Genomic DNA, 13405 nt, shown 5'->3' with positions numbered 1-13405 from the left:
TGGTACACAAATGCCGCCTTTTCTGTTCCAATTATGATTTGATAATAAAGAAAATCTTTTAATAGACCAGCTCAATATTTCCAATTCTTTTATGGGGTAATCTTGAATTTATTCCATGACGCCAATGCTCTTGCACTCCCCCCCCCTAATTTTCGTCCCCTACATATTTTTCTTGTAATTTCTTTCCACAACTTTTTAATGTTCTAAAACAAATATAATCACAGGTGAAGGAACAAAAGAATGTTGTCCTGATTGGTTTGAGAGACTGTTTTTGCATGATTCAAGAGTAGGGGAAGAGACATAAAGCTGCGAAGCTGAGAGATTGATCTCCATAATTGACCATAAATTTGACAATGCGTTGATCAGTTTCGTGTTATCTTAGCTTCGTACAAGACATCACTTTTGGAGTTTCAAGTGATTGGCAAATAGCAAGTAAGATCAAGTTACATATTTGATTGCAGCTATGACTGACTGATCATGGCTGTATCTTACTTAATTCTGCAGATTTCTTCAATTCGATTAGCCACGGCAGCCATTGAAGGCCTTTTACTAGGATTCTGGAAAGTACAGCAAACCGCAAGTTGTAACAACTGAACCATTTGTTCCTCATCGCTCTCATAGTTTAGCACCAGATCATCATCAAAAACATCAAGAATGGGTTTTTCCTGAAACATCAGCCTTACCCACTTAACTAGGTCTATCCCTTCTAGTTCGCGAACAGCACGTAGGGGGGCCTTGCCAGTGAGCAATTCCAGGAGCAGGACTCCAAAGCTGTAGACATCAGACTTCTGAGAAACTTCATGGTTGCCAGTCACCTCTGGTGCTCTATACCCTTCATTTAGGATCAGTTTGGATTCTACGGGAACAAGTTGAGCTAAGCCAAACTCAGAAACTCGGACATCGAAAGAGCTGTTAAAGAACACATTGGATGACCTTAAGTTTCCATGGCAAATGTTAGATCCTTGTGTATGGATGTAGGCAATACCGCGAGCGACTCCATAAGCAATCCTGCACCTTATGTCCCAATTCAGGGGAGTCTTATTTGCGTCTCCATTTCCTAGGAAGCAAAAGAGTAAGTAACTCAGAAACCATAAAAAACCATAGACTTGTCATTCCAATGACAGGAGAAATGGAAAAGGAGAGAAGATAGAAGAGCTTAAATTTTGCAAAGCTCATTCCATGACATATATTGAAATGAAAACCTTCTCTATGGATAACTGGTAAATTTTACTCACTCTAAGCTAGTCCAATCTTGGCAAACCTCTGACTGGCTCCAAAATACAATTATGAAAAGAGGGATTTGGAACTAAAAACAGACACATTGGGATGAAAAAATATAGTTCAAACTAAAGTACAAAGGAGTAAAACAGAATACACCTCAGGTACATAAATTTATTTAGTATTTTAGGAATAAGCGTCTCTCTCAGATCACCTTTGGACTTCATTGTATTAAGTGGGAACAGACAGACATCAGAGAAGGAATTTTTTAACTCAGAGGTTATTACTTCCCTTATCATTTCTTTACTTTCTTTCAGCACATATTTTTGGATAAAGTCAATATACATGACCTATTTTGTCCCTATTCTATGAAAAACAAGAATGCTTCGCCAGTCTCCACTGACATATCTTAATAAAATTGGGTCGAAATATAATATTTCTTTCTGAGAGTTCCAATTTGTTGCTGCAACTAGAAGAAATGGAAGACCGGCCGCTCCATTTTATCTTAAAGAATCTGTGTCATCGAGGTAGTTTGTTACTTGTTCATATTAGACCACTCTAAGCCAATACCCATACACTTGTACGTAGAAGTAACGTAGCTGCAGTAAAAAACTAATAGACTTCGAGTTCTTTAAATCAGTGACTTTGAGATGTATTAAGTATTTCCAATCAATCCAGGATTCATCAGATGATTTTCCAGTTACTCACAGTAAGATCAGTTCTCTTATATTATTCACTAACAAGGCTTCTCGCACTCGCTTTCTCTGATCTCTCCTAAATGCTACCCAGAAGAGACAAATTCAGATGATAAAGGAACTGATCAAAATAGTAGCTCACAAAATGCTCACAGAATTTCGCTCTTCTTTCCAGTAAAATGTTAGGAATGCATATATGAACCTGGGGCTAAACAGGAAATCAGACCAAAAGAATCAAAAGGAAACAAAACTCTCAATATTCAATTTCAGCAGAGAACAAGTGCAAGAAATTGTATGAGCAGATACTAGCAGATGAAGAAAGAAGAAGCATTGGAAGGCTTACCATGCAAGAGATAAGCTAAGCTTCCCATATGAATATAATCATAGACAAGTATTCTTTTCTCTTGAATGCAACAATATGCCCTGATAGGTAGCAAATTTTCATGATCCATTTTGCCTAATTCTTCAATCTTCTCTCTAAATTCCATTTCAGACAATCTACCAACGTTCATTCTCTTCACAGCCAGAGTATATTCGTCCTCCAACTCCAATCTTGCTTTGTAAGACATCCCCAGAGTTCCCTTGCCCAACATACTAAAATCAGAATGCAACAAGTCTTCAAGTTCATACTCTCCAACAACATTTCCCAAAAACACCAACTTGACACCAGAAATATCAGCACTCAATGCCATTTCGGCACAACAAGATATATTGAACAAGTGTGACCACAAGCAGTGAGGAAGATATTGGATAAACTTGAGGAGAGGGGGGATGGAGGAGGATATGAAAATGATTATTGGGATATCTTGACTTCTACTTATTGGATCCTGGTTGCTTTTTCTTTAAGCTGAAATGAGCATTCACAGATGGATTGGGACAGCAATGAATAAAGAAACTACAATTATAGAGAAATTCCCCAGTGCGATGTGAATACAACTGTCTAGCTTGTTCTTTATGCTGTTATGCTTGACTTGGACTTAGTCGCCTCCTGTTTATGTGCAAAGCACTCAACTGCCCGAGGTTAGTATAGAAATCAGAGTCAGCTTCTTCATTTAAGGCAGCAGCGTAGATACGTTAACCACATGTGGACACAGGATAGTTCTCTATTAACAATTTTAATTTCGTGCAAGAAAGCCCAGAGCTCAGAATCGTTCATTACCTTTACAATATGTTCATTTTACATTATTATCTAATAATCAGATCATTCATGATGCAAGTGGCGCACAAAATTGGAAGAAAACCTGCAACAGACTTCAAAATATTCTCTCTTTTGGATGTCATCAAATGATTATTCAGATTACTTCTTCACGGACGAAGACAAAATTGACTTATCTGAACACAGTGTTGAGTCTGTTGACACTATGTGAGTTGATTATTACAACTCCCAGAAAGTTGCCAGGAGTTATATGGTTTTGCGCATAGTTGAAAATCCAACGATTGTATTGGCTGATCGGGTTTCAGAAACAGATTAGATCATTGAAATTGCATTTGGTGAACAGTTCACTATGCTTAAACAACATAATGGGCCTTTCTGTACTGAACAGACCTTTCTCTAGAAATATATGGTAGTGTAAGATTCTAGATAAGGGAAAGAAAGATAAATGCATTTACCGATCATCAATCATCATGAATTGAAGATTTTCTTTTTACTTTTGGATTATACGGTGAAAAATTCTTCAATTCTCAGTCAGTTCGATTTTGATTTATTTGTAATTGCAACAGAAATTGCAGAACATATCAGATGGCGGCCATAATTGATTGCTCTGACCTTATTCAAATCTACAGACATGTTTAATTTGATTAGCAACTGCAGCCATTGAAGGCCTTTTACTAGGATATTCGAAAGTGCAGCAAACTGCAAGTTGTAACAATTGAACCATTTGTTCCCCAGAGCTATCATATTCTTGTAACAAGCATCAAACATATCCGTAATGGGTTTTTCCTGAAGCATTGACCTTACCCACTTAGGTAAGTCTAAATCTTCAGGAAGGACACCTAAAGGATCCTTGCCTGTGAGCAACTCCAACAGTAGGACTCCAAAGCTGTACACATCAGACTTTTGAGAAAACTTCATGGAGGCCAAAGCTAATCACCTCTGATGCACGGTAACATTCTATCAGATTTGCTTTGCAGCTAGGGGGAATAATTTCAACTATGCAAAAGTCAGAAACGCGGGCATCGAAAGAATATGTTAACATAACATTGGGGAACCTTAAGTTTCCATGACAAACATTAGACCCTCGTGCATGAATGTAGGCAATTGCATGAGCAACCCCATAAGCAATGGTACATCTTTCTTCCCAATTAAGGGGAGTCTTAGCTGCAACTCCAGTTCCTGAGAAGCAAAACAGAAAGCAATAAGAGACTGCATATAAAAATGTATCCCTTACATAATCAGATAATGTATCTGAACAAAAGCAACAGAAAGAACTTGCATAACATATGCTTTTGTCTAACGCTTCTGATGTCAACTAAATTAGTGGAAAAAAATGTCATTAGGCTTGACAGTGCCATAACCCTTAAATGATCACAAACATGGCATTAAAGGAGTTTAATTTCCAAAGACTTTTTGCCTTGTTAATTAGTATACTCATAGCAATGGAAGTCTGTTGTCTGAAGTCAATGAAAAGTAGGACTTGCTTCTGCAGTCCTCATTTCACAATATGATTATCACAGTGAATCATATTGAACTTCTTTAATGAAAATCACAATTGGTCAGAAATAGCATAAAAAAAATATGGATATTCTTCATTTTTAATCTTGCTTTCACATGTTGGATCTCATTTCATCAAAATCTTGTTTTTGGAGGACACACCTATTAGACAATTTCAAGCTTCAAATTCAGGTTTTATGTCATAGATGTTTTAATTGCCAAACTTGGGAGCTGGACTTATTCAAAGTAAATTAAATTTCCATGTTGCATGCTCAGCATACAGGACGTTCCAGTTGACTTTTCACTTCATAATGACAAAATAAATTCCGTTTGAACATTCATCTACCTCTTCCTGTCAAATTTGACCGCCATCAGCTTAATTAAGAAGATGCAGACATCAATTGAAAACATAGGCCACAAAAAACGGGTATTTCTAAAGCCTTCTTCTCAGTCAAATGCATGGAATAAATCAAAACCACCAGAGATAGACCAAACGAAATCAAAACCATGTTTAACAGAGTAGCCACTGTAACAATATCAGCAGTGCTACTTATAAACTTAGTGTAGAATTTATTAAAGATAGATTCATCTAGTCCAAGGACAATTATGCATTTGACTTCGGCAAGCCAAAAAAGGCAAAAGATAGAGCAAGCAAAGCACAGAGAAAAGAAACTCTGCATTAATGGAATGTAGCATCAGATTTAAAAGGCTTACCATGCAGGAAAGAAGCCAAGCTTCCCATAAACACATAATCATATATAAGAAGTCTTTCATTGTCTGCACAGGAATAAGCCCTGATAGAAAGCGGATTTTCATGAGCCATCTTTCCTAACTCTTCAATCTTGTCTCTAAATTTCAATTCATTTATCAAGCTTCAACCTCTTCACAGCCACAGTTTTCTTTATGCCCTTCAGCTCCAATTTGGTCTTGTAAGTTCTCCCAAAATCCTCCTTCCCAACACCTGAGCATTAGAATGGAACAAGTCTTCTAACTCATATTCTGCAACACCATCTCCCAAGAAAACCAATTTGTCAGCAGCCCTTCTTGCCATTAATGAAACCAAACAAGTTTTAGCTGGTAATATTACTCAACAGCTTCTGCAAGAATATGTAAGAATTTGGATTATATGTATTATAAGAGCATCTGAAAATGATCAAATGGAACTTTTTTTTTTTTTGTCATTTTTGTATGATAAATGTTTGGTATTGATAGTAATTTCAACACATTAAAGAAAGAAGGTGTCATACAGGGATTGTGACAGCAATTGTAGAGAAATTCCAGAGAATGATAGCATTAAATATTTTCATTGAGAAAATATGAGAAAATTAGTATTTTATTTAGGCGTGAATTTCACTCAATAACTTCTGATTATGTATTAAACACCCAACAACTAAGGTTTAAGAGTAAAGGTCAACTCCTTTATCTTCTGTTTGAAATATAAATTAAATTGGATTTGGGTTTTGAGAAGTTATGCCAAGCATTTGCATGGAAGCGTGTTCGTTAGACTGGAAGTAAATGAACCTGAACCTATCAAACCTTTGGGCCAACTCGTGTCCAACAGAACCATTCTAACGTATCCAAACATGGGGCCCATGGTTGTCCGACAACCCATGCTGACAACAATTTGTTGATTTATCTTTTTATTTCCTAAGGGAAGAAAAATATTTAGTTGGGAAAAAAAAAAGAAAGAACAGTTCTTGATAGCATCAAAAGCAACACTGCTTCATCCCTGGTCTCAAATACTTATATTTTAATCAAACAATGTCCATTTTCTGCAAAAGAGGAGACAGATTCCCTGCATTTCTGCCATTTAATTTATGCATGTTGTTGTAGAAAGTTTCATGTTGAGAATGACAGGATATTCACAAAGACAATGAAAAGGTTAAGTGATGAGCAACATAAATCAAGTGAAAGCAAGTGAAGAAGGAAGTAGCAAATTTCTAGAAAGAAGAGAAAGAGACAAAGAAAAAGGACTTCACAATCAGAAAAAACAGACAGGAGATGTTGTCCAGTCCAGTAATCAGGAGACATGTAACTGATTAAGGAGTTATTACCAATAAAAAAGGAAAAGCAACTGATTATTAAGTTCACAAAAAATAAGGGTCTTTCATAAACAAACAAGCAGAGGAAGAGACAAAGATACTTTGCAACAATGATGATACTGCAACTGCAACTATGATAATACTGCAATTTGAACAGAAAATAAAATTGAATGAGGTTTTTACATCTCTGAACAACTGACCATCTCCCTGGACTGCTTTGGACGTCAAGGGCCATACAGAAAAACAGGAAGTATGTACACAACAAGATTAAGTTCCCTAACTAGTGACAAGAAAATCCATAGAATGGAGAATAGTGAAGAGGAATAGGCCTTAGATTTATCTTCAAAGAGGTCTGATGGTTCAAGAATGCTCTGGAAATGAAGAATTTGCCTAAAGAATAGGAGAAAGAAATTAATAAACCTAGAAAAGCTAATTGCAGATGGTAACTTCTAAATCTAGATGAGCCTCATGACTCCTTCACGCTGCAATATTGAAAAAAAATCTGAAAAAGATGACTATCCCACATTCTTAATGATAAATTCAGTCTGAAACTGGAACTCCAGAAATATTTTTGATCTGCATAGTAATTTCATGCATGGATGGTCGCCTATCAGGGTGCTGAGAAGTGCAAGAAATCGCAAGATTTAACAGCTGAACCATTTGCTCTTCAAAGTTCTGATGCCTGAGAAGCTCAGGATCAAAGACTTCAATAGACCACCTTTCCTTAACTACTGATTTCACCCATCTGGGGAGGTCGATTCCTTCTTCCTGAAGGGCGTTTCTAGGTTGTTTACCAGTTAATAATTCCAAAAGTAAGACACCAAAACTATAGACATCAGCCTTCTGGGAGACCTTGCGGGAATCAACCACCTCAGGTGCTTTGTAACCAATCAGGTCTGAAGTAGGAATGGGGGAAACCAATCTTGTTATGCAATACTCAGAAACGCAGGCATCGTAGTACTGCTTGAGGAAGATGTTGGATGACTTGATGTTTCCATGGCTACTGCTCGATCTGAGGGAATGAAGATACTCTATACCACTGGCAGTGCCATACGCAATTCTACACCTAATCACCCAAGTCAAGGCTGCTCTGTCTGACCCTCTATTTTCTGCAGAAAAGCAAGAATTATAAGGTGAGAATTGAGAAAGAAACCAAGTCATTCAGTCTAGCTGAAGAATGTACGTAGATATCTGCATTAAAATGACATCTTTTGATGTTTTGCCTGTATGGTAACCTGCTTTTACAATTGTATTCTTTTAAATTCAGATATGTAATCTAGGACAACAATTGAACCCTCAAGAGTGAATTGGTAGAGAAATTTGAAGTATCATGTCTTCCTTTTTTCCAACGTATGATAAAACCAGACCGGAGTCTGAAATTTTTTGGTTAGAAAACTAGGTTAACATTAAGATCAGGAGATATGCTATAATTATCAGACCTCCAAACAAGCATCCTAACACAGAACAAAGAGCAGAACAAAGTAAACAGAGTGAACAACTAAATGCTGCAGATTATATGTAAAATTCAGCTTGCAGAATACACAAACAGACAAAACTGGAATAGGAAGACAAGACAGGACATAATTGCAATATTCCTATACTCTGACAATCGATAAATGTAGAAAATCACCAAGAGTTCATAAGGAAAAACACCAAATGACAGGCAAAGAAGAGTGGAGGTGCTTATTAAACTAAGTCCAGCTATCAACTAGTGTAAACACAAGATTGTCACCAATTAATGGCTAACTATAGCTGAAGAATTGCAAGGACTAATATACCAATATAGAGAAAAGATATATACTGAAAGCAGAAAACACAGGTTGAAAGGCTTACCATGTAAAATAGAATGCAAGCTTCCCATTGGCATGGACTCAAATATAATAAGCTTCTCCTCTTTGCCATAAAAGTATCCTCTAACAGGCACCAAATTCTCATGTTTCATAGCCCCTAATACTTCAATTCTATCTGTATACTCCTCTTCTGAAATACAAACATTTTTCACCCTTTTCACAACCACTTCATCACCCGTCTCCACATATGCCTTGTAAGTAGTCCCAACAATCCCCTTTCCCAAAACCTCAGCTGATGCTCTCAACAATTCATCCAAGCTGAACATTTGAGCACTATCCCCAACAAAGACCAATCCACCATCACCATTCTCAACATTCCGAGTTGCCCTTCCCGGAATCTCATTCACCACGATCGGACCCGAGAACCCGTTACTCGACCCGTGATCTTCTCTAGGTATGTAAGGCCTAGGACTTCTAAAATCATATTCTGGTGGCTTCACTGGTGAAGGTGGTATTGGTGACCGCTCATTCTGCTGGGAGACTTCTCTGTTTCTGCATTTTCTCCATAAAATAAAGATAATTAACAGAGCCAAAAACAACCCGAAAACTGATCCAACAACTATCCCAGCTATGGCACCACCAGACAGTTTGCTTCCTCCATGATTAGTGCTTCCTCCATGATTAGGACATGAAGGCAAAGGTTCATCACACAGCAAAGTCCCCGAAAAAGATCCGGAAGAAAATCCCTTTAAACGAGAAGGAATTGGACCACTTAAATTATTGAATGAAACATTAACATCCCTTAGATTAGGTAAGCTATTTAACTCAGGAAGTGAGCCACTGAATCGGTTATTTTCCAAGTTCAAAGCCCTTAAATTGGTCAATTTGTCGAAATTCGCCGAAATATCCCCAGAAAAGTTGTTCCTAGCAAGATTTATACGTAAAAGATTGGTCAATCTGAATAAGCCATCCGGAATATCACCTGAAAACCGGTTTTCCTGCAAATAAAGATACTGCAACTCTGTACATGAACCCAAGTCAGAAGGGATTGGCCCTGATAGGGAGTTACGGCGGAGACTGAGGTTCCGTAGCTCAGTCAAGCTTCCAATAGTATTCTCCGGTATCTGACCGAAAAGACCACCCCCGGGGAGGCGAAGGGAGACTACACGGTTGATAGCGGTGTTGCATGTAACACCTTCCCATCTGCATGGACTGGGACTAGTGGCGTTCCACCTTAGTGTCCGCCCACGGATGGAGGACCTAAGGCGGAGAAGGGCGGCTCTATCGGCGGCTAAGTCGGAGAAAATTGTTGAAACAAAAGGAAAGAAAATTGCTAGAAAGATTGGAAGAAGATGATGGTAATGCACCATTTTTCCCCTACATTAGTCTGAAAACTTGACTTGTTATTAATAAGGTTTATATATATATATTTATATATATTTTTTCAATTCAGTCAAACTACAGAATGGATCCAAGTCAATGGTCAAAAACACCACTCGTGTTCTTTTTCTTCCGCGTGGACTATTATGTTAATTACCCAATTGGATGTTGAGCCAAAATTAGATTTATTGGTAATCAAGGTTTGATTTGTATAATTTTTGTTAGCTAGATTCAATGAATTATTTGTAAAGATTTTCTTTTGTGTTTGGCAAGTTCCCATCGATTTGAAACCATATTGGGATGCTACTGGTCTTTGGTTGTCTGAAGTTTGGAAGGTTTGGCAGCTGAATTTTCAAGTCATTGCCGAGGAAAGTACTAGACAAAACCATGTTTTGGGATTGAATTGTTCTTTGTTCCCTCTTCTAGGCCTCCTACATATGGTCTTTGAATAATTTTTGAAGGCTAAAGTAACAAGAAATATTATTATTTTTTATCAAATTCAACTTTAGGATGGTTAAAGGTAGTTGATGTTCGCACCGGTTACCTAATAGGCATTTCATACATGGTTTTCCTCAATAAACTTTTATACTCTTTATTGTTGGAAAGATTTTCAAGATATGTAGTTTTCATCAATAATCAAACACAAGAAATAAGAATCTTTTTGACTATTGTTCTTGTATCCCATCTTTCATCCCTAGAGAACTGAAAGTTCTAGAAGTAAAAAAAATAAGCCTTCAAACCTAATGGTTTATCAAGTATATCAGAATCCAATAGCCTTCCCTGATTTTGGCTTCTTGACTCAATCTATTTTGCCGTTGGCAACAACCAATAGAGACACGAAAAGGAAAACTCTCTCGCTTTGCCCTCCGCTGATGGAACATGGGCACTGCTCATTCTATTAAGAATCTGATAAAAGCAAATTTTGGGCAGTGGAACTACTGTGGTTCGCAGCTTTATTGTGTTCATTAAATCAAAAAAAGCTTTATTGTGTTCATATGCCCAAATAATACTCTATACTTATGTTGATTGTTCATTTGCACCTTGTTTTAGATGACTTTGACTCTTTTGGTCAAATTGAATATGCAATTTTTCAAGTCACCCTATTGATTTTTTATCAGCGTTTTGATACAAAAAATATAAGAGAAAATTGTCAATTTAGTCCCTGATATTTTTTTTGAAAAAATTTAGTCCCTCATATTCAAAATCGGCTAAAATAGTTCCTCAAATATAAAAATTTTGCCTCTTTGGTCCTAGATGTGCCTATCATTGCTAAAGCAAAATGGAACACTCAATTTCTATTTCAGTTGTAGATATAACAAATTTATTATTAAGAATATGAGAGAAAAAATTAATAGAAAAAGATTCACTATAAAGGCCTAAATTTGTGCATAAAATCAATTGTATATCACCACTGATAAACACTAGAATAGGCGATATTCACTAAGCCAAAATCACCCTTTTGAGTAAAAGCTTCCATAGTTGGTCGACAAAAATGAGGATCCCAAATTACATGAGTAAGAGATATTACATGCCAAGAGTTTCGTGGACAAAAATTGAAGGAAAATGGAGGTCACGTGTTTTCTTTTTTTGTGGGTGAATGGAAATGAATTTTGTTCCCATTTTGGCTCTAAAATTACGGACACATGAGGTAGGCATGGTTTTTTTTTTGGCTGAAAAACTGAGAAAAAATGAGTTTTGGAACCAAAAGCGCAAAATTTTTATATCTAAGGGACTATTTTGACTAATTTTAAATGTGGGAAACTAAAGAAGCTTCTCCTGAAAATGTGAGGGACCAATTTGCAATTTTCCCAAAAAGAAATAAAAACATATCTGAAGCATATTGGATAAGCGGTCATGGCCAGTGGCCCTACGGAGCTGTCAGCATGACCAATAGGGAAAGAAAGAAGAAGAAGATCAAGGAACAAGAAAAAGAAGAAGTACTACTTATGAAGCATGCATACTTTACAAGGAATTTTTTTCGTTATTGATCAAGTCTATGTTGAACGTCGCCCACAAAAATAGTTGGTCTCGAATGAACCAATTTTTGTAGGATCCACAATTGATGCTATCAAATGGTCTATATGGATTATTACCCATAGCCAAAGGTACTTTTCCACAAATTCTTCGTTAGCAGTGCATGGAAAAAGAAGATAAGGGTAATTGAGAGTATTGTATGTATCATTTTTCAAAGTGGTTGATGACCCTTTGTAAATTGTACAGACTTTTGCATGTGTGTTAAATCTGGTGAATATTAATTGGGTTCTTGTTGTGATGATTGGTAAGTGGAATGGAAATACAAGCATCTGGTGATTATTGATTGGATTATCACTCATAACCAAAGGTACTTTTCTACAAATTCTTCCTTGCCAATACAAGCATGGAAAAAAAGAAGAAGAAGAAGAAGAAGATAAGGGTCATTGAGAATATTGTATACGTCATTTTTTAAAGCGGTTGATGACCATTTGTAAATTGCATGGATTGCGCATATGTGTTAAATCTGGTGAATATTGATTGGACTGCAGCATAGTGAAGTAATGTAATGGAACTACAATCACAAACTCCTTTTTTTTGGGTGTGGAGGGGGGGTGTTAAAGACAATGATATACTGCATAGTAAGCGAAAATGGAAGACAATCATTTACGCTCTGGTTTTTCTATTAGGTACTCGACAGTATTATTTGTACTAGTGCTCGAAGGCACACCCAATATATGTGCAACTAATAAAAAGATATTAAACTAATAAAATTAATTTTATGTAAAAGTATTAGTTTAAAAGAATTCAACTGTACCAAAGAAATGTTTTAATATCTTAGGAAAGCGATGGTTTATTTTGGGGGAGTGGTAGTTAATTCAATGATTATAAGTATGTGGAGTGGTTGTAGAGGAGTAGGTAGTTAAGTGATGCAGTTATCTTTAGGAATAAGGATATATTTGGTAATACATTAAATGACACATTTTATTTACATCAACCCTTCCCTCCGGCTTTATATATAGTAAGACACCTCTATTATATTTAAATTATCACGCATTTTTATACGGGTGTGTAATGAGTACTTGTGTATACCTAAATTACATTTAATTTAACATATGAATGAATTTTATCGATCGGGTGCACCCGTTAATTAAACTAACGGGTATAGAAAATTTAACACTTTTAAGTAAGCACCCGTTAGTTAAACTCATTTATCATTTCAATACTCACACTCATATTTATTACCTCCATTACATTTAAATACTTACCAATTTACACTTGGTAACTTCATATTTACCAATCTACACTCATATTTTTATCTCCATTACATTTGAATAATTAGTGCAACTTCACTTCTCACAAAAATTATTATCTGAATCCTATCTTAACGAGTGCTTACTAGGATCCATTATACAATGTTCTCTTTAACTAACTACACCTAGCCTCCTCAAACGGATGGTGATGGGGGGTTTCTAGTTATTGCCTGCGTAATTGTTATTTCACCTGCTCTGGAAGGTTGGTTGCTAAGTCATCAAATTCAAAGCTGTCAGATAGTGCTTCAACTAGGGATTTGGGTGGGTTTATAAGTCTCCTGAGGAACCTCAAGAGTTGCCGGTTTTTGAGGTTTATTTGGGGTTTAGGTTTGTAAAGTCACAA

General features: G+C 36.5%; 2 protein-coding genes across 2 annotated transcripts; both read right to left on the bottom strand.

Annotated features, from left to right (window-relative positions):
• Positions 1-307: 307 nt before the first annotated feature.
• On the bottom strand, positions 308-2734 carry LOC113718869 (probable inactive receptor kinase At1g48480). The gene is made up of 2 exons (XM_027243794.2): positions 2257-2734; positions 308-1057 (listed from the first exon to the last, which is right to left on the bottom strand). The coding sequence occupies exons 1-2, from the start codon at positions 2603-2605 to the stop codon at positions 489-491; spliced, it is 918 nt and encodes a 305-aa protein (XP_027099595.1). The 5' UTR covers positions 2606-2734; the 3' UTR covers positions 308-488.
• Positions 2735-6722: 3988 nt separating this feature from the next.
• Positions 6723-9778, bottom strand: LOC113718775 (probable inactive receptor kinase At5g16590). Its single transcript, XM_027243690.2, has 2 exons — positions 8442-9778; positions 6723-7717 (listed from the first exon to the last, which is right to left on the bottom strand). The coding sequence occupies exons 1-2, from the start codon at positions 9766-9768 to the stop codon at positions 7149-7151; spliced, it is 1896 nt and encodes a 631-aa protein (XP_027099491.1). The 5' UTR covers positions 9769-9778; the 3' UTR covers positions 6723-7148.
• Positions 9779-13405: the final 3627 nt, after the last annotated feature.

The sequence above is a fragment of the Coffea arabica genome, chromosome 11e (assembly GCF_036785885.1).
Source record: "Coffea arabica cultivar ET-39 chromosome 11e, Coffea Arabica ET-39 HiFi, whole genome shotgun sequence".
Taxonomy (NCBI): Eukaryota; Viridiplantae; Streptophyta; class Magnoliopsida; order Gentianales; family Rubiaceae; genus Coffea; species Coffea arabica.
The sequence above is the reverse complement of the archived record's forward strand: the minus strand, read 5'-3'. Positions and strand labels throughout refer to the sequence as shown.